This window comes from Tiliqua scincoides, chromosome 2, assembly GCF_035046505.1.
Source record: "Tiliqua scincoides isolate rTilSci1 chromosome 2, rTilSci1.hap2, whole genome shotgun sequence".
In the NCBI taxonomy this organism is placed as follows: Eukaryota; Metazoa; Chordata; class Lepidosauria; order Squamata; family Scincidae; genus Tiliqua; species Tiliqua scincoides.
This window is the reverse complement of record NC_089822.1, coordinates 252,383,698-252,403,993: the sequence shown is the minus strand read 5'-3', so window position 1 is coordinate 252,403,993 and position 20,296 is coordinate 252,383,698. Positions and strand designations below refer to the sequence as shown.

Below are 20,296 nucleotides of genomic sequence, written 5' to 3'. Positions count from 1 at the left end.
CAGCACAATCAAGATCTTAAGAGAAAGAGAAAAAGAGATATGAGCCTCATGAAATCTTATAACTTTCTATCTAGAGGTGTCTATCTCTTCCTTTTTTACTGCACACCCTTAACCCTTTCTTTTTTATGATAATAAAACTGATTCTCTAAAATTAACTGTTTTTTCCAGTTCCAATATTGCCTGAAATTTTCCCTATCCACAAAAAAAACTACATGAAGATTGCAGTCCTTTGCCTGTTCCTCTTTCAGTTATACAGAGAGGGGACTTCAGTTTCACTTTCTTTCAAGGAAAGAATTGGGAATTCTCCTTAAGTCTCAGCACTTCAGTCTGGTCCCCAAGTTCACCCAGAAAAAGGGGCGGATCCTCTCCCCAGAGAATGAGGCTGAAGGGAAAGTGAAGATCAAGTCACCTGTATCAGAATCAAAAAATTCCACCTGACCCTCCTCATAGTCCAGGAACAACCGGATCTTCCTGAGCCTGCACCTGGAGGTCAAAGTGGTGGGCTCAGGGGAAGTAAAAGCCAAGCCTTCAAGAGACCGGGATGAATCTTTCCCTATTGCCCAGATCCCTTCATCAGTACCAAGGTTGAAACTGTAATTCTTCTTGAGGGACTCTTGTGCAACTCCCACAGCCCACCATTCCCAATTTTCCTCTTTCATCTCCTCCTCCTCCTCCTCCACCACCTCCACCTCCACCTCCCACCAGTGTCTTCCTGAAGTGAAGCTCTCCCGGCCCAACACACAGGTCTCACTCTCAAATCTCTCAGGGTTGCAAGATGGGAATGGAGAATCCAGATCCTGTCTCACTTCCCATCTTATGCTCTTCAGATCCTCAGATATGACAAGGTCGACATGCGCTGTGCTTGGATCCAGAGTCACATTCACTGCAAGACAGAGAGAGCAAGAGGAGAATATCAGTCTTGGCTGCTGGAAAGCTCCTGTTGCATGACACTTGGTTGTATGGCGACTCACAACACACCCTTTCCCCAGGCTTCAACCTATGGCCAAACAAGATAGGCTGTTAAATGTTGGACCGTGGCATTTGGGGGGAGGGGTATTTTAATTTAAAATAGCAGTCAAATCTGCATTGGAACTGGGGCATAGAAGAGAAGTCTAACCTATGCCAACTGGGCAAAGAGATCCCTTTTGCAGTGGTGGCTTTCTTATATGTAGCAGGGGGAAACCAACTGTCCCTCTTCACACTAGCATGGCATGCACCTTGCAGTGGCTTTTGTCAGTGTCTCCCTTACATCTCTTTCTAGACTGTCAGAAGCTTTGTAACAGGGATCCCTCTTCTCATTCCTTCTGCCCAGTATACCACTTTGAGAACTTTTTGTTAGAAAACAGTATATGAACCCTTTAAATAATAACAAAGCACCTTTTTCTTTATACCACTTTCTTGCCAAAAATCCTTCCCATGCTCCACAGGCAAGCTCCAAAGTGGCATTTCTGAAATGGCATCTTTGTGGGCCCTTAGTAGTTCTGGATGGAATTTTCAGTGAGAAAATGGCACCAAGGCAAAAAGATAAATAAACTGGATTGGGCCCAAGCACAACTGCCATTTTAAATTACAAAGAAACCTGAAACTAGATCACGCCTTTAATGTCACATCTAGTTTGTTCTGAATACGGTCAGGAGGACCAGAAAAAAGCAGAGTTCTCAAGAAGCACAGGAGAACGAGGAGAGAGCAAGAGAGAGCACTGACTGATGGAGAGACTTGGGGCCCAGTTATTGGAAATTCACATCTCACTTAAGGCAGACATTATTCTTAATTGTAAGTCATGCAGGATAGGGTAGAAGCCCTATTCTCATGCATCCACATGTCCGTGGGATCATCCTATCTGTCTTCTAATCTAGTTGCCCAGTTACAACTTGTGTGAGGGAAAACAAAAACAAAAAAATGACTACTTTTCCCAGAAGAAAGTATTGCGGAACCCAGAACAACACAATTTGAAAAAAGGCTTGCCAGAGAGGAAAGTTTCTCCATCTCCTTTAGGTCTTTGCAGATAAGTTACCTTTGTTCATTGCTTCCTTGAGGGACCCTGTTGTGTGGAAGAAAATTTGACAAATTTAGAGTCAGATCATCGTACTGGTAACAAATGTGTCGTTTCAGATATAACCCACAACGGCTGCTGGAGAATGACTCTGAAGACTTCCTAGGCTTCAATGGATTGGTCAAGAGGTCCAAGAAACAGCAGAAGCAGGTCAAGGAGAGACCTTCAGCCAGAAATCCCAGAAACGACTTAGAACGTACTTATTAGATTGTTTTAAAATTCCCATATCTCTTAAAAAAAAAAAAAAAAAAGACACTATACTAACTCATAGAATCTAAGCCACTGGTGATCCTGGCCCCTGTGCTGCCCAGGGTCAGGACCACAGAATGCTGCCCCCCCAAGAGAATGCCGCCGCCCCCCCCAATCATTGCATCTGGGGAGCCTTATGTCACTTCCAGTTTTCAGGCAAAAACCAGAAGTGGTGATTAAAGGCTGTCTTGAGGTCTTAGAAGGCCTTCAAAGGCCTCTGTACAGGATCAAGGAGGGTAGCAGATGGGGAAGTTGTTTTCTGAAAAAGGGATAGAGGCGGGTGGCGCTCAGAGCAGCCACCCACCTCTATCCCTTAAAAAAAGGTGAAAAAGATTGCTGCCACTGTGGGTGGAGCAGCAGAGTGGGTGGCAGTGTGCTGCCACTGCACCCTCCAACATGCTGCCTGGGGCATTTGCAACCCTTGCTCCACCCCCCCCCCCCCGGTATGCCAGTGATCTAAGCCAGGGGTCTCTAAACTTTTTGACCAAAGGGCCACATCAAATACCTTTGGCACAGTGTCGAAGGACGGGAAAAAAAATATAAAATTTAAATAAATACATTAGAGATGGAACCCAGATGAATGAATAAACAAATGGGCTCAAATGTCCAGGACTTCTCCAAGCATGAACACAGGCCAAGAAATAAAGCACACACTTAAATGGACTCCCTATCCCCCACCCCACAAGCACAACTGTGGTTGTGTTTGGTCAACTGGCCAGAGGCTCTCAGTAGATCAGAAGCTGGCCATGGGCCAGCTAGACTGGTCGTAGGCCGCATTTGGCCCCCGGGCCGGGGTTTGGAGACCCCTGATCTAAGCACTGGAAAGGAGAACACTCACATATAGTTCCATTTCTCACCCAAAAACAAAACCATAAAAAACATCAAAGTTTCCTGCACATTAACCTTACAACATACACCAACTGTACAAAGTACGTACTTCAGATTTGTTGCAGATCTCTGTAGTTCTGTTCAGACCTTTGAAATGCATAGTGGAGGGGAGCGAGAATATACCAGTAAGCCCTACTCCTGCACCAATATGCTCTGAACCCCCCCCCCCATCCCAATTTGTCTGCATTGTCAACACAGTAATCGGGGAGAGATCTTTCCCCTTATCTCAAGCACTGGATGTCCAGCACTCAGGATAACAGGAAGGATACTTCCTCAGATCCACCAAGCAAATAAAGTATGGGTGGAGGTACTTCAGTAATTTCCTTGCCACTTCGATTCAATGCATTCAGAAACACATCTTCTAACGTATTTATTCACAGAAAGACTAGCAGACAAACCAGCAAGCAAGTTGACTGTGACACTACAGGATTCTTCACTTTGATGAGGGCTGTTGCATTAGAAAAGGGCGCTCCAAACCACAGCCTGCGGACTAGCACCTTTGCTAATCCTTCCCCTGCGTTAACGGAGCTTACTGTTCACCCTTGTTGCAGTTGATCTCCCCCCATGTTCGCTCTGCCCCACCGCTTCTGCATTCTGCTACCCCAGTAGGCGCTGCACCAGGATTTCCTAGCAAACATGGCGAAGCAAACATGGGGGGGGGGGAGGAGATGGGAAGCTAAATGGCAGCCTCTCCTGCAGAACAGTAAGCTCCAGTCACTCCCGGAGGCTGTTTGCAGTGTAAAGCAGTCTCCAGTTTGGAGACAGCTGCACTAGAGGAGAGGGATTGAATGGGGAAAATGGGGGAGAGATCTGACTCCTCAGACATCCTCAGGATTGTTGAAGAGAATATCACTTCAGAAGGTTCAGACTTTCCTTGCATCCAGTTTGGAACTGGAGTGCTCCCAGAGTTCACAAGAGCATTTCTGGATCTTGCTCAGCATCTTGTTTCTCACAGTGACCAACAAGATCTAGATCCGTCTCCCAACTTGAACTGTCTTCCATTACCTGCAAACTCTTTCATGGCTTTTTTCAGAATTGAACTTTTTGGAGAGTAATTTCTGAGTTCCCATTCTAGCCCTGGAGAAAGCTCCAGCCTCTGCCTCTCTTGTCCCTGTTGACACCTGGAGGGGAAAATGCACGATCCGTTGAGGGAATTGTTAAAACACTTCCTTTCCCGTTTGATCCCCATTAAGAGAAAAGATGTAAAAAAAAACAAACAACTGGCGCCACATTGGAATTGCCCCTGCTAACTCACCTTCAAGTGAGACTCCCCTCTCTCATTCCTTTGTCGGTCAGTTTTGTCTGCAGAGGCAAATTCGGAACATGGGGACAGTTTTTTTTTTCAGTGAATGGAACATTCAGAGTTACCCAATGACATGGAGTAATTCTCCCTATATTCAGCATTTGTCTCTGGTGGTTATCACAGCAGTTCTGATTGAGCCCCTCACATGCTTGCTCTCCATGGAGAGCAAAAGTCTGAAATAGAACTGTATGATACTCACACAGGGAAGCACAGCCATTTCTATATTGCAAGGAAATATTATCGTTGGCCCTCTTTAGCCATAGGCTCAGCATCCGTGGATTTGAGCATCCCTGAATGCTGAGCCCACACCTCAGAGGGCCTCCTCGACATGACCAGAAGTTGCCGACACAAACTGGAAATTACTTCTGGTGGCATCTGGGAGGACTTCTGAGGAGACTGGGAGGCTGTGCACGACTTCTGGACGGCCAGTACTGCCTCCAGGTAAATTATGGTGGTACTGTGACGCTGCCCCCCCCCCATGCATTTCAGCAGCCGCAGGTTTTGGGACCCACAGGGATCATGAAACTGTGATCTCCCATGGATACTGAGAGCCCACTGTAACTTCAGGATCCTTCATACTGTCACCTGGAACAAAATACTTTCTAAAGGTCGATGCACCCAACAAAATGTGTAACTGTATTTTTCCAAACTTTTTGTAATACATGGAGCCAGGGCTCTTCCAGAGGAGGTGAAAGGGGAGTAAGAATGAGCCACATACCTGCTAAATGTACATTCAAAATCCTGAAAGAAAAAATGCAAGAGATTGATTGAAGCAGCACAGACAGAAAGTACAGTGGGTTGCTTCTTGTTCTTGACTCATAGGGATTTTTGCCCCGTCCTGGTCTATGGGCAATCAATCATCATTCCTGGACCCTGACTCCTTGATTCACAAGCTCCCAGTGGTATTTTTGTCCAAAATCTCACCTGCAGAAATTCAATTGATGGCAGCTGGAACTTCCCCTCCACATCCTTGATCAGGTCATTGAAATGAGAGATCTCCTCAGAGAGTCTGACAATGTTTTCTTTCTGCCTTTTCTTGATCTCCTTTTCCAGATCTGCCAGCTGGATCAGCCAGGAGTGCTTTTTTTCTTCAAGAAACTTGTGCATTTGCGCAATGACAGACACAATCTCCTTTTCCACTGCTAATTTTTTCTGAGGAATAGACACAGAAATTTGAAGACAGGGCAAATTGAAATTTGAAATTTAGGAATTTATTATATAACCATAGATCATTACAATGTATGAAAGCACATACTGCAATATACACATATAAAACAAATAGCATTACAGCCTTCCAAACACATAAAATGAGGCAAAAAATTTTTAGTGCTCAGCATAGGTCAAAACCATAAAATGGAGGATATTTTTTTGGAGTAGTTCAAAAATAAAAGAAGCTTCAACCATTATCGGGATCTTGCCAACTAATAAAGAGGACAAAGAAATTTGAGTTTAAGATAACTCTGATGCAGTCTGCGTCTCTAGCCTCCCCACATGCATTCTTATGGCAGATTCATTGGGAAAGGTGACCACATTCACAAGATCATAATCAGCTCCCAGCTCCCTGTTTTCATCAAAATAAACCTCATCCATGGTAGTACTGTTAAAGCGAACATTTTTCAGGAAGGGGTGAAGCTAGAGAGAGATAAAATGACATCATTTCCATAATGTGTAAATGAATTGGATGCAGTTCCCTTGGGCAGGAGGTCTGGTCTAGAGGGTAGAGCCTCCGTCTGCATGAATATAGCATCCACAAGGTTGCCAGTTCGAGGCCACCGGCACCGTGTGACCTTGTAAACAGCTGACAAGCTGAAGCCGAGCTATTCCATCTGCTCTGAGCGTGGGAGGATGGAGGCCAGAATGTGAAGCCAGATCGGAATGAAACACCTGAATGTAGTGGTTCTTGAAAGAAGGAACCTTCTTTCAAATTGTAAAAATCCCTATTTAATAAGGGATTTAAATAAAGCCTGCCTATGTAAACCGCCTTGAATAAAGTCTTGAATAAAGACCAAGAAAGGTGGTATATAAATACCTGTTATTATTATTATTATTATTGCTCTCCCCCCAATATCTCTGGTTGGAACAGCAGGGGAACTATGGGACACCCTGTGCAGAGTTTTACCCCCAGGGCACTAATGACCATGGCTGAGTGGTGATTTGATCCTTGCCCCAAACCCTAGCCACTACACCAGGAGTGTCAGACATAAGGCCCGCAGGCAATTTATCCAGCCCCTGCTATAAATGGGCTCTCCCAGCTTGATAATTGGGCTCTCTCATCTCTTGAAAATGTGAACAAGATTGGCACATTGTCATTTGCCGCTAATGAGTTTCTATGTGAGAACAAAGTGCTTATTTCTGGTCATCATTTGCTTAATGATGTCACTTTCTGCTCAGCGATGTCACTTCCAGCTCTCAGCAGCCACCATGAATGCTGACTTCGGCCCTCTGTATGAAACGAGTTTGACAGCCTTGCACCACACCATGCACTCTTTCTAGGCAGAACAAAGGCTCCACCCTATCAGTGCCTAGTGCCGCCAGAAGGAGTTTTCTGGTGGCACTAGATGCTATTTGGCAGTAGAAAAAGGCCACACACCGGGGCATGCAGCCTATCCACTGATTCAAGTGGTGAGTGTCTAGCTGAATGTGACATAAGAACATAAGAACAGCCCCACTGGATCAGGCCATAGGCCCATCTAGTCCAGCTTCCTGTATCTCACAGCGGCCCACCAAATGCCCCAGGGAGCACACCAGATAACAAGAGACCTCATCCTGGTGCCCTCCCCTACATCTGGCATTCTGACTTAACCCATTCCTAAAATCAGGAGGTTGCGCATACTCATCATGGCTTGTACCCCATAATGGATTTTTCCTCCAGAAACTCGTCCAATCCCCTTTTAAAGGCATCTAGGCTAGACGCCAGCACCACATCCTGTGGCAAGGAGTTCCACAGACCGACCACGCGCTGAGTAAAGAAATATTTTCTTTTGTCTGTCCTAACCCGCCCAACACTCAATTTTAGTGGATGTCCCCTGGTTCTGGTATTATGTGAGAGTGTAAAGAGCATCTCCCTATCCACTCTGTCCATCCCCTGCATAATTTTGTATGTCTCAATCATGTCCCCCCTCAAGCGTCTCTTTTCTAGGCTGAAGAGGCCCAAACGCCGTAGCCTTTCCTCATAAGGAAGGTGCCCCAGCCCCGTAATCATCTTAGTCGCTCTCTTTTGCACCTTTTCCATTTCCACTATGTCTTTTTTGAGATGCGGCGACCAGAACTGGACACAATACTCCAGGTGTGGCCTTACCATCGATTTGTACAACGGCATTATAATACTAGCCATTTTGTTCTCAATACCCTTCCTAATGATCCCAAGCATAGAATTGGCCTTCTTCACTGCCGCCGCACATTGGGTCGACACTTTCATCAACCTGTCCACCACCACCCCAAGATCTCTCTCCTGATCTGTCACAGACAGCTCAGAACCCATCAGCCTATATCTAAAGTTTTGATTTTTTGCCCCAATGTGCAGGACTTTACACTTACTGACATTGAAGCGCATCTGCCATTTTGCTGCCCATTCTGCCAGTCTGGAGAGATCCTTCTGGAGCTCCTCACAATCACTTCTGGTCTTTACCACTCGGAAAAGTTTGGTGTCGTCTGCAAACTTAGCCACTTCACTGCTCAACCCTGTCTCCAGGTCATTTATGAAGAGGTTGAAAAGCACCGGTCCCAGGACAGATCCTTGGGGCACACCGCTTTTCACCTCTCTCCATTGTGAAAATTGCCCATTGACACCCACTCTCTGCTTCCTGGCCTCCAACCAGTTCTCAATCCACGAGAGGACCTGTCCTCTAATTCCCTGACTGTGGAGTTTTTTCAGTAGCCTTTGGTGAGGGACCGTGTCAAACGCCTTCTGAAAGTCCAGATATATAATGTCCACGGGTTCTCCCGCATCCACATCCCTGTTGACCTTTTCAAAGAATTCTATAAGGTTCGTGAGGCAAGACTTACCCTTACAGAAGCCATGCTGACTCTCCCTCAGCAAGGCCTGTTCGTCTATGTGTTTTGAAATCCTATCTTTGATGAGGCATTCCACCATCTTACCCGGTATGGATGTTAGGCTGACCGGCCTATAGTTTCCCGGGTCCCCCCTCTTTCCCTTTTTAAAAATAGGCGTGACATTTGCTATCCTCCAATCTTCTGGTACCGTGGCCGTTTTGAGGGACAAGTTGCATACCTTAGTCAAGAGATCTGCAACTTCATTCTTCAATTCCTTAATAACTCTTGGGTGGATGCCATCAGGGCCCGGTGACTTATTGATCTTTAATTTATCAATGAGGTCTGAAACATCTTCTCTTTTAACCTCTATCTGACTTAACTCCTCAGTCAGGAGGGGCCGTTCGGGCAGCGGTATCTGCCCGAGGTCTTCTGCCGTGAAGACAGATGCAAAGAACTCATTTAATGAGTGGCAGCAGACTCTGGACACCTACCGCCCCAGGAAAGATTGCACAAGGGGTGGGAGGGAGGGAGGGGTGGACAGAACAGGGTGGGTGCAATGGGGCAGCAACAGGGGCAGAGATGAGGGCAGATCAGGACTGGTAATGGAGCAGGTTCAATGGCAGCAGCAGCATCTGGCAAATCCAAGCCTCGTTTCATTCCCAGGCTTGATCCACCTTTATGGGTCCAAGCGGACTTGTGCCAGCAATATCACTGGTGCAGGTTCAAGTAGGCCCACCAGGCTGGCAGGAGTTTACCCTGGGGTTAGGGAACAAATGGAGGACTCCAACGGCCAACAGCCCAATCCACCAGGAATTAAAGCAAATCACTGTTTCTTCCAGCTAGAATGTCAATGCTTCTGACCTGCCATGGCCGAATATTCCTAAGGTCCCATCTGTCTTCTTTGGCAGTCCCCTTGCGATTAGATGTAGATGTGACCATAGCATGGAATGCATGGGCTATAATGTAGACAGCATTGTAAATACTATAGCTCTCAGCTGACAGGACTTTTCCAAACCAAGCTGGAGAAAGACCCTTTAACTTCTCCTTCCCTGTGCATCTTGTCCAGGTCTTTGTAGAATTGGAGCAGTCAACTGTTTCTGACCAAACAACAGAATATTCATTCTGAACAAAGAAAAGCTCTTGGGAGTTGGACCTCTTGTTAGTTTGTGTGATGAAGGACAAAGCACCATGGAAGAATTTGATGTCCCAGTATGCAAAAGAGGTGCTTAAGGTGAAGCCCCACAGAGCTGTGGTGATCCACACTTTCCCTAGAGGAGCACAGCTTTCCTCTTCAGCTTGCATTAGCATGTGAGGCAACAAGAACATTGAATCAGAGTCCCCATAATAAATATGTTGGCTTTCCTCTGTGTAAGCTGTTGAAGAAAGCATAAAACTTCTTCATTCCAAGTATAAAAGCGAAGAAAAAATGCCTTTGGTATCCTGTGTGTGAAGGCTACACAGATACCACTTTTGGAAACCATTGCCTTCATGGTTCTTGCAAATCTTTCTCCGTCATCACGATCTGGGACAATGAAACCGACCCATATCCATCTGAAATGCAGGAGCAACTTGACGATCCCCCTCTCCTGATGAGTGTCCTTTGGACTCATCCAGTAGCAAGAAGAGAATTGAGTGTGATCGCCTGAATGAATATGGTTGACAAAACTGTAAGTGAGCTGGGGGGAGAGTGAAGGGTGGTTATGTTCCAAACTGAGGTCAGAAAAATTGCTAGATCAAAATGAGTCCATTTCTTTTCAACAGTATTTTTTTTCAGTTCTGCAAAGCTGGCTCTCAGCTGGACTCCTTTTGCTCTATTTTAGTATTTATGTTCTATTTCATATCACTGCTATATCGTGGCCTGCTGTTTCCCATACATTCCAGCCCACCCTCTTAAGTCATCTGAGGGACTCTCCTAAAAGTGCCACTTTCGCCCCAAGTTAGTGAGATCGTGGCACAAGTGCAAGCCTTCTCTGTAGTGGAACTGCAATTATGACATTCCCTATTGGGGGGGGGGGTTAAGAACTGTCCCCTCCTTCATGGTTTTTCAGCAAGCGCTCAAAACCCTTCTGTTTGGTCTGGTGATGGATGGATGGATGGATGGATTTTCTGATGTTTGGGTGATAGATTGATGTCTGTCCCCTGAGCCTCTGTAATAAAGCTTTAGTTCAAATGGTTCCTCCCCTGCCTATGGCTTTATTTTTTTTATTAATGATTTTATTTATTTTTTATATTCTGTACCTTTAAGTATGGAACTTGTAATCCACCTTGGGCACTTGCTATGGCATGGGAATGGCAGGATATAAGGTATTTTGAATGAATGAATGAATGAATGAATGAATGAATGATCATGGATTCATGATGGGCTTAGGATTCATCCCAACGATGAGCCCATTGGTTACTGCTTGCAGTGGGGTATTCATGTGGAATATTAACTTAACATCAGGGCATGCATTGTTTTCTCCTAGACCTTATTGGGAAGATGCTGATCAATGCAATATATTTTTTACATTTTTATCCTATGTGTCTCTTCAGCAACTCAGGCAAGCATACAAGATTCCCTCTGTTGAGATTTCGGGCCATGAAAATGGTATTTAGCTTGCCTCAATATTATGGAAATGTGATCTTTGTGTACTCAAATCAGCTGCAACCACTCCACTTTTGAGGAGGAAGTGGGTAACCCCTGCCCCCAAAGAACACTTCTCAAAGAATTTTCTTTGGACTAGGACAGCTTTCTGAAAACCTTCAAAAGCATGATTCTGCATTTTTGTTTCTACAATAATTGCAACTATATCCATGATTAGAGATTGAAGCTATATGAAATGATGAAGCACTCCTTTTGTCAGCTTGTGATAAGGAAAAGAATTGAAAAGTGTTGAAAATAGAAGCCATCACAATTTTGGCAAGCAAAAATGATACTTATATTATTTGAATTTGGAAACCTCCCGTTGATGTCAAGATTGCTGTAAAGAAAATGAACGTTATTCTCACATACATAAATGAAATGTTTGAGTTTTCCTGCTCTTCCCCAGAGGATCTCTAGAAAACATACAAGATCTCTATAATAATCACTGTTAGGAAATTTAATATTATTTCTCACTTCATTCTGAAAGAGGAAAATATGAAATCTTATTTTGTATTGAGAAGCAAGAACAATTCTCCAACAATTGTTTTAATTTTTTTAATGTTATCATACTTTGATCTTACTAGCATTGTAGAGTTACAAGAGGTAAGACAAGCGAGATCAGTACAGATATTACTGTGAGGCACATGCCAATGGAAACCTCCAACAGGAACAGGGATTGCACACTCTTCAGGGCCCTTGAGTCCTCACACTTCTGAAACTATTGCAATCGGAATTGCAAGGGGCGGGTTTCAGATTTGCTCAGCCTGATCCCTGTTGCCATCCATACCTGCGGAACTTTGTAGATGCCTAACACAGTTCCCATCTGAGAAAAGTCTTCAGACTCCCCTCCTTGAATGACAGCCAACAATTTTTCCTGCTTTCCACACTTGAAATTAGGGATCATCCAGTGGCCAGTGGACAGCAGGTCTATGGTGGCCTCAGAGGGTATCCTTGTGCTTGCAGAGTTTTCATAGATGTTGTAGCCTAGGGTAATATTGGTTAAGAGGTCTGAATTCTCATTGATCTCATCAATGGCAATCAATACGCCCAGGACATGCTAGTAGTTCCTCTCCAGTACCCTGAAACGAAAATGATGTGGAGCATCAGCCAATTAAAATTCTGTTAAAGTCTTAATATTAATGACCTATTTCACCTGAATTGGTGGATTACTTGGAGAACAGAGCTATAAATATGTATACTAAACCTCTTTAAGAACATAAGAACTATGCTGTTTTCTTGTGTAATTATTCATTCAACCTCTATAAGCTTTGAATTGTCTAAGACAGTGAAAAATAACACAGGCCAACACACATTTTGCTTCCTTAAATGTTACACCAATTCCTGGGTATATTTCGGGTGCCGATTCCAAAAATGGCATCCGTTTTGCCCTATCACGTCTAGTTTTGGAGATATAGTATAGCCTCATTAGTGAATGGCTCAAGCAGCTTCCTCATGAGGAAGCCTACACCATGGCTTTCTCATGAGGAAGCTGCTTGAAGCATTCACTAATGAGGCTATATCTCCAAAAGTATACGTGATAGGCAAAACGGATGCCATTTTTGGAATTGGCACCCCAAATTCATATCAAACCACCATAAAGTTTGGGACAAACTTTTCTGACCCTCAATTTTGTAGGGTCAGAAATTGTAATTGCTGGAAATTTCAACACAATCATGAAACAATTCTTGAGCAAGGGTCCAATCTTATCCAACTTTCCAGCGCTGACACAGCCATGCCAATGGGGTGTGCACTGCATGGGGGGGGGACAGTCATGGATGCCTTCTCAAGGTAAGGGAACATTTATTTCCTTCCCTTGGGGCTGCTTTGTGGCTGCATTGGTGCTGGAAAGTTGGAAAATTGGACCCCTAAGGGCCCAATCCTATCCAGTTTTCCAGCGCCGTTGCAGCTGCGCCAATGGGGCATGCACTGCATCTTGTGGTGAGGCAGCAGTCACAGAGGGCCCCTTAAGGTATGGGCTGGAAAACTGGACAGGATTGGGCCCTAAGTCAGATAAGGAATAATATTACCTGTTTCTTTGAACATTTTAAAAACAAGAATTCGGAGCTATTCGTTATCCAAATGCAAGAAACTTTACATTTGTTTGTAACAACTGTATTATATAAACATAAGTGTTTATCAAGAATATGCATGATTTGGACAACCTCAAATAAACGGTCATAAAGAGCAAAGTATAAAAAATATATCAAGTTTTCAGTCTGTTTTCATGCTGCAGGGATGGTGATTGACTTGAAGCAGGTAGCTTGATCTATTCTATGTAAAAAGGAGCATGCGCCTTAAATGAGTGTACTGTATGTGTCTTAGGCCCAAATCCTAACCAACTTTCCCTCACTGACACAGCTGTGCCAATGGGGCACATGCTGCATCCTGCAGTTGGGTGGCAGTCACAGAGGCCTCTTCAAGGTAAGCGAATGTTTGTTCCCTTACCTCAGAGCTGCATTGCCCTTATCTCGGTTCTGGAAGGTTGGTTAGGATTGCACCGTAGAACTCTCATTCTCCAATTTCCCTGTCCCACGGCAAGACATGGTTCAAAGCTCATGATCTCAAGACTCTCACATAATCACTGTGCTGATTCCTGAGACATAACACAAAATGTAGAAGATAGAAACCAAGATCTGGATTGACTGGGGAATAGTTAAAATCCAAGTGTGAATACTACTTACGAGATTACATCACGGACAGGATTATTCTTGAATTTATGTTTTGGATATGTGATTGTCCTCAAAGGTATAACTCCAGAAATGAGGTAATCTCCTGGCCTGTAATAGTTATTAGGGGGTGTTTGCTGATCAGATAAATCTAGACTTTCACTCACAGGCCAAATGAAGGTCACATGAAGCAGTAATATTATTAACAGCAGAGCCATTTGAGGCATGGGGCAGCTATATTCATTCTCCTACAACTGGCTTTATTACCGCTTGGACTTAGCAGAGAATTGGCAGGAAATAAGTAGTCCGGATGTCTTGCAAGATGTATTCAGTGGTTTGCTTTATAAATGAAGAGCTCAGACTGGTCTCAACAAGTGAAAATGCAATCAAATATCAGACTGACAGACTAAACCCAAACCCTCATTATCTCAAGATATAAATGTAAGAATACTCATTCCAAACATGATGCAAGGAATGATCAACAATGCTGGTTTCTGGTTATCCTAGATCTCAACATGATAATTGGGAGCTCCATATGGTAGTTGGTTAGAAGAAAATCCAATTGCAATGGTTTCGATAATTACAGTGGAAATAATTATCTCCCCCAAGTTCTAGACTCTCTTTGCGGCCACATACACAGGTGCATAGTGGAAGAAAACATGTTTGAGCTATGGCATTTTTTTGCAATGAGGCAATGAACAGGAAGCTAGGTTGAGACAAATATTTACTGGAATATCTGGTGCAGTAGTTCCCAAACTTTTTAGCATGGGGACCCACTTTGAAGTGGTAAAGACTGCTCCTCAAGCCTCTGCGCCTATAACTGTGATTAGGCCCCTGCTTCCTCCCCCAAGTAGCAGGTTGTTTAACCCTTGATGCACATAGCCTAATCAACCCTGTCAATTTTGCGAACCACCAAAAATTGGGCAGTGACCCCACTGGTGGGCCAGGGACCCACTGTTTGGGAACCACTGAGTGGAAAACAAAGTTGATAAGAGCCAGAAGCATAGCTTTCCTTTCACTGTAATGTTATCCTGAAAAATAGGACCTGAATTCCAGACTCTTCTAGTGCCATCTTGAGACCCAGATGCTCAACTTTCCCCCTCTTTTTAAAGTTTCGTACTACTCACAAGAAGACATGTAGGACACTTGACATTGGCATTGGTAACCCCGGTCCTTCATGCCAACGAGAACAAGGCTTCTAGACTGACTGGTGAGCAAGGGACACCCATCTTGCTGAGACTACAAAGGAGCTGGAATAGAAACTGGAAGAGGGGAAGAGCTACAAAGGAGCTGGAATAGAAGCTGGAAGAGGGGCACCGGGTCCTCTTTGCAAGTTCACTTGGGCAGCATGTCAAAGTGGCAAAGCAGAATCTAGATCTTTGTGCCCTTTGTAGGGTATGACTGACTGCAGTTTTTATCTTACTTTTTTGGGGTTAGAGCCCCATCCTATGCATGTCTACTTAGAAGTAAGTCGCAATATAGTCTGTGGGACTTACTCCCAGTGAAGTGTAGATAGGATTTCAGCCTTAATTATACCTTTTGCATGCACCAATCCTCCCTTATTTATTCCCTTTTGAACATTAGTATTAGCAGGTCAGCAATGTGACAAACTGAAGTGGGTGCTTGAGTAGCTGCTCTGAGCAGTGGGTTTTCAGGGAGCAAAGAACTAATGATGGATGCTCTACAACCCACATCTGCCTGCCACCCCTCCTGTCCACCTGGTCACTTCAGTCGGTTTCTCTTCTCACTTTCTGGGATCAAACAGGAAGAGGATCCGGGCATCAGCAGCCTGTGTCTTTCTCCAACCCCAATACCCCCTTTTGGAAGCCTATTTTCCCATCATTTCATCCATCACTTTAGCACTTTGCACCCATCGATCTGGATTGCTGCAGTGCTTGGTCCAGAGCTGGCAATAGTTATCAAGATGTCAAACAGAATTGGTACTAGAATTCCCAAACCAGTTAACGTATTCAGAATTGGTGTTTCAATAATCAGGTACTCAACCTGGAATAATTAATAAATTAATTAATAATTCTATTTATCTTATCCTGTTGCAGAGGATCATCTGTCCGCATTGGCCTAGCATTGGCGCACTAAGTTTTGCAGGGAGCCTACCTGCAGCGTGCAAGCGGCTCCTCCCCTCCCCTTTGGAGCCATGGGGGGGGGAAATGGAGGCGAATGACTCCCAAGGGGAGGGGGAGGAGCTGCTTGCAGGTTGCAGGGAGGCTCCCTGCAAAACTGACTGCGCCACCCCCCTCTACCTACACCCGCTGTTCTGCTGTCACAAAGCGGCTGCCAACAGAAGGTGCAGTGCTCAGCTGGTGGCCATTTTGGGAGCAGTTCCAGAAGGTCAGCAGATCTTGGTGGTCCTGCTGGAGCAGATAAGGGAACAGCAGGGGCAGGGAGGCGACAGAGAGTGGGCGGAGAGGGACAAGGGGTAAAACTGGGTACGGATGGGGGAGGAATCTGTCAGGGAGGTTGTGGGAGGGGTTGGACCCAGTAGCAATAGTGTGTTCTTGATCCTATCATCATTTTTAGCAGCCTCCCTGCCCCTTTTCTCTCCTTAGACTTGTGCCAGTTAAAGAGCTGGCACAGGTCTGAGGAGACCCATTGCGGAGAGGGAGGTTTACAGAAGGGTACATAAACATAAGAACATAAGAACAGCCCCACTGGATCAGACCAGAGGCCCATCTAGTCCAGCTTCCTGTATCTCACAGTGGCCCACCAAATGCCCCAGGGAGCACACAAGACAACAGGCACAACCTGCGTCCTGGTGCCCTCCCCTGCATCTGGAAATCCGAGGCAGCTGGCCTCTAAAACCAAGAGCTTGCACATACCTACTATGACTTGTAACCCGTGATGAACTTTTCCTCCAGAAATTTGTCCAATTCTCTCTTAAAGGCATCTAGGCAAGATGCCATCACTACTTCCTGTGGCAAGGTGTTCCACAGACTAGTTATGTGCTGGGTAAAGAAATACTTTCTTTTGTAAGAGGATTTAAATCCCTTTTCCCTTCTAAAGCCTTCAGATTTACCCCCCCCCCCAATCCTGGATATAATGCATGCCATTTTGCAGGCTGGGGCAAAGGATAGAATTGGGCCATAAAGGTACAAGCAAATGATTGGTGAATGTGGGGGAGGGGACGCGTGGGAGTATTGTACTGTATTTACTACATGCATAATCTAATGCATTTTAATGATTAGCAAGGCGAAAAATGAGCATTTTTTTCTCCAGTTCTCCCTTGAAACCTGCATTGTGAAGATTACTTCATAACAGGGGTGCCCAAACCCTGGCTCTGGGGCCACTTGCGGCCCTTGAGGCCTCTCAATGCGGCCCTCAGGGAACCCCCAGTCTCCAATGAGCCCCTGGCCCTCCAGAGATTTGTTGGAGCCCACACTGGCCCGATGCAACTAGCGTGAGGGCAACTGTTTCCTCTCATGTGAGCTGTGGGAGGAGGGCTCCCTCCACTGCTTGTTTCATGTCTGTGATGCAGCAGCGGCAGCAAAGGAAAGGCCAGCCTTAAGGGCTGTCCTTAGCCCTCCTTTTGCAACAGCTGAAGTTTCCCAAAACATCTTTAATGGCGACCCCACACAGAGAGCTTTAATCCAGATGGGACTAATCATTTAATATATGTACTGAAAAGATGTATATAACCCATTTATATACCCATTTTTCCAAATGCTCACAGTGTTTGATGTACAATTTATTGTTTTTGTGTAATATTGTACACCAAACACTGTGAGCATTTGGAAAAATACAGTTAAGAACAACATATGACAATACAATAAAATAAAACCAGGAGCTGTTGCCATCAATGCATTCATCTGGACGTCAATGCATTCATAAACACAGTCAAAATGTCCTTTACATGGTAGGGCCAGAGCTGCAGACATTTCACATTTCCTAATGAGGTCTTGGGATAATTGCGATGCTTGCAAAAAGTTTTCATCTAGTCTTCAACTCAAGTAGAAAAACATGACCATCTTCCCAGAGTCATCATGACCAGTGGGTACTTTGCTCTGGACAAAGTGTTCCGTCTGATTACCAACTGTGCCCGCATTAATTCACATGAGCACATTGGTACACTGTTCAAATTGTACCTGGGATGGAAGCTTTTCCCATAAGAGGTCCTGCTGGGCTTGTCAGAGACAGCCAGACTTTTTGAGACATGTACCCTGATGGGATGTTGTGTTCTCACGCTCTGCGATCTGATCAAATTAAATCTATGCAGGACAAATGCCTGTTAATACCTTCTTGGGACACCAGTCATACCAGACTGATTTCATCTTCTTAGTGATTAGTTTAGGTTGACTGTGGGAACACCACTGACAAACTGCAGCTAGATTTCAGCAAAGCATTGGACAAAGTCTCCTGCGATATCCTTGTGCATCAGAGACAAGGGTGGGCTAGATGATGCTATTGACAGCTGAGTTCCAAGCTTGTTGTACAAGCATGTCAAAGAGTGCTATTAAACAGCTCTGTGTCAACCAGAGGGAGGAATCAAGCGCCACAGGGCTCTGTGCTGTTCACAGTTTTTATTAACTATATGGATGATGTCGCACGAGGTTGCTTATAAAATGTGCCCATGATTCAGAACTGGAGGAGAGGGACAGTTTACAATCTGGAAGACTGAATGAGGATTCAGAATGATCTTGACAGGCTTGATCATTGGGCCCACACCAATCAGATGCAGTTCCGTAGAGACGAATGTGATGTTCTGCATGTAGAGTCAGCAAATCAGGGGAATCAGGACAGGGTGGGGGAAACCTGACTTGGTAGCAACATGTTTAAAAAGGATGCAGGTGGCAAATTAATGATCTGACTCAGTGCAACACGTGAATGTCATCTGTTCCTACTCTTGAACCAGAATATCATGTAACATGATGAGTGCCATGTTGGCAGTTATGTTGGAGAACCTACCTTTGGAATGAACACGGGTCTTTCAGGATCTCTGGAGGTGAGGAGGGCAGAGCTGGTTCCAGCCTAGCAGTGCAGGGGCAGTGGCAGTTGAGAGGGCAGCCCAGTCCCGTCCCCCTGCTCCTTCCCATGGCATTAGAATAGAACACCCTGCTCCCCCCCCCCACACATCTAACACAATCATCTGCAGGAGGAATCACAGTGTTTCGAGTTAGCTTAGCTAATGCTCCTGATTTTTTTTTTTTAATTCTTGGACATTTGGAAAACCCAAATCCCCTGATGCAGAATATAGCGCACCCTCCATTGGCACAGCTGCTTTGGGGATGGGAGATTTCATTAGGATTGGGCTGCAAGCGGCTCAGTTCCTGTCAATCTCTCGCTTCCTCATCCTTTTTACCACATAGTTAAGGAGCACCCCAAGAATAATGATGCTCAAGGTTAAAGAGCACCATCTGTCCCCTGTGTCCAAAATCGATGGTAAGGCCACACCTGGAGTATTGTGTCCAGTTCTGGTCACCGCATCTCAAAAAAGACATAGTGGAAATGGAAAAGGTGCAAAAGAGAGCGACTAAGATGATTATTGGGCTGGGGCACCTTCCTTATGAGGAAAGGCTACGGCATTTGGGCCTCTTCAGCCTAGAAAAGAGACCTCTGAGGGGGGACATGTTTGAGACATACAAAATTATGCAGGGGATGGACAGAGTGGATAGAGAGATGCTCTTCACACTCTCACATAATACCAGAACCAGGGGACATCCACTAAAATTGAGTGTTGGGAGAGTTAGGTCAGACAAAAGAAAATATTTCTTTACTCTGCATGTGGTTGGTCTGTGCAACTCCTTGCCACAGGATGTGGTGATGGCATCTGGCCTGGATGCCTTTAAAAGGGGATTGGACAAGTTTCTGGAGGAAAAATCCAACACGGGTTACAAGCCATGATGTGTACGTGCGACCTTCTGATTTTAGAAATGGGCTATGTCAGAATGCCAGATGCAAGGGAGCGCACCAGGATGAGGTCTCTTGTTATCTGGTGTGCTCCCTGGCGCATTTGGTGGGCCGCTGTGAGATACAGGAAGCTGGACCAGATGGGCCTATGGCCTGATCCAGTGGGGCTGTTCTTATGTTCTTATGTTCTGATTGGCTGCCCAGAGGTGCATGGCACCTCCATGGGCTACGTAGTCTTCACACATACCCTGAGTCACATGGCTCCCACCTTACACAGGTGCATCTAATTACTGATCAGTGCTGTAATTACATTTGTTTACATTCACCGGGCCTGGACATCAAGGCCCCTCTGCCACATCCTGGCTGACAACAATTCAAGGCCTGAGAGATGCCAAAGGCCTGACAAGAAGACTACTCCCTTCAGGGTACATGTCTCCAGAAGTCTGGCAGCCTCTGACAAGCCCCAGCCACTTATGGGAAAAACGTCCATCCCAGGAACAACCTGAACTGTGTACCAATCTGATAGGACATCAGCAGAGCCACGGCTTCTGCTACTGCCCCCTTCCCAGCCTCAAAACACCTCTCTCTCCCAGGTCTCTGCCCTATACCTCCGCTCCCCATTCCCCCCACCCTCTGTCCCAGCACTGGGCTTCTCTGGA

At 45.3% G+C, this 20,296-nt stretch overlaps 1 protein-coding gene across 1 annotated transcript in view; it reads right to left on the bottom strand.

Annotated features, from left to right (window-relative positions):
• Positions 1 to 314: 314 nt before the first annotated feature.
• Positions 315 to 20,296, bottom strand: part of LOC136639055 (E3 ubiquitin-protein ligase TRIM11-like) — a 35,101-nt gene continuing 15,119 nt past the window's right edge. Inside the window, exons 5-9 of the mRNA XM_066613082.1 lie at positions 5,418 to 5,645; positions 5,212 to 5,234; positions 4,196 to 4,311; positions 2,015 to 2,041; positions 315 to 883 (exon numbers count right to left, since the gene is read on the bottom strand). Coding sequence (XP_066469179.1) covers positions 315 to 883; positions 2,015 to 2,041; positions 4,196 to 4,311; positions 5,212 to 5,234; positions 5,418 to 5,645 — 963 coding nt within the window. The remainder of the gene's footprint in view (positions 884 to 2,014; positions 2,042 to 4,195; positions 4,312 to 5,211; positions 5,235 to 5,417; positions 5,646 to 20,296) is intronic.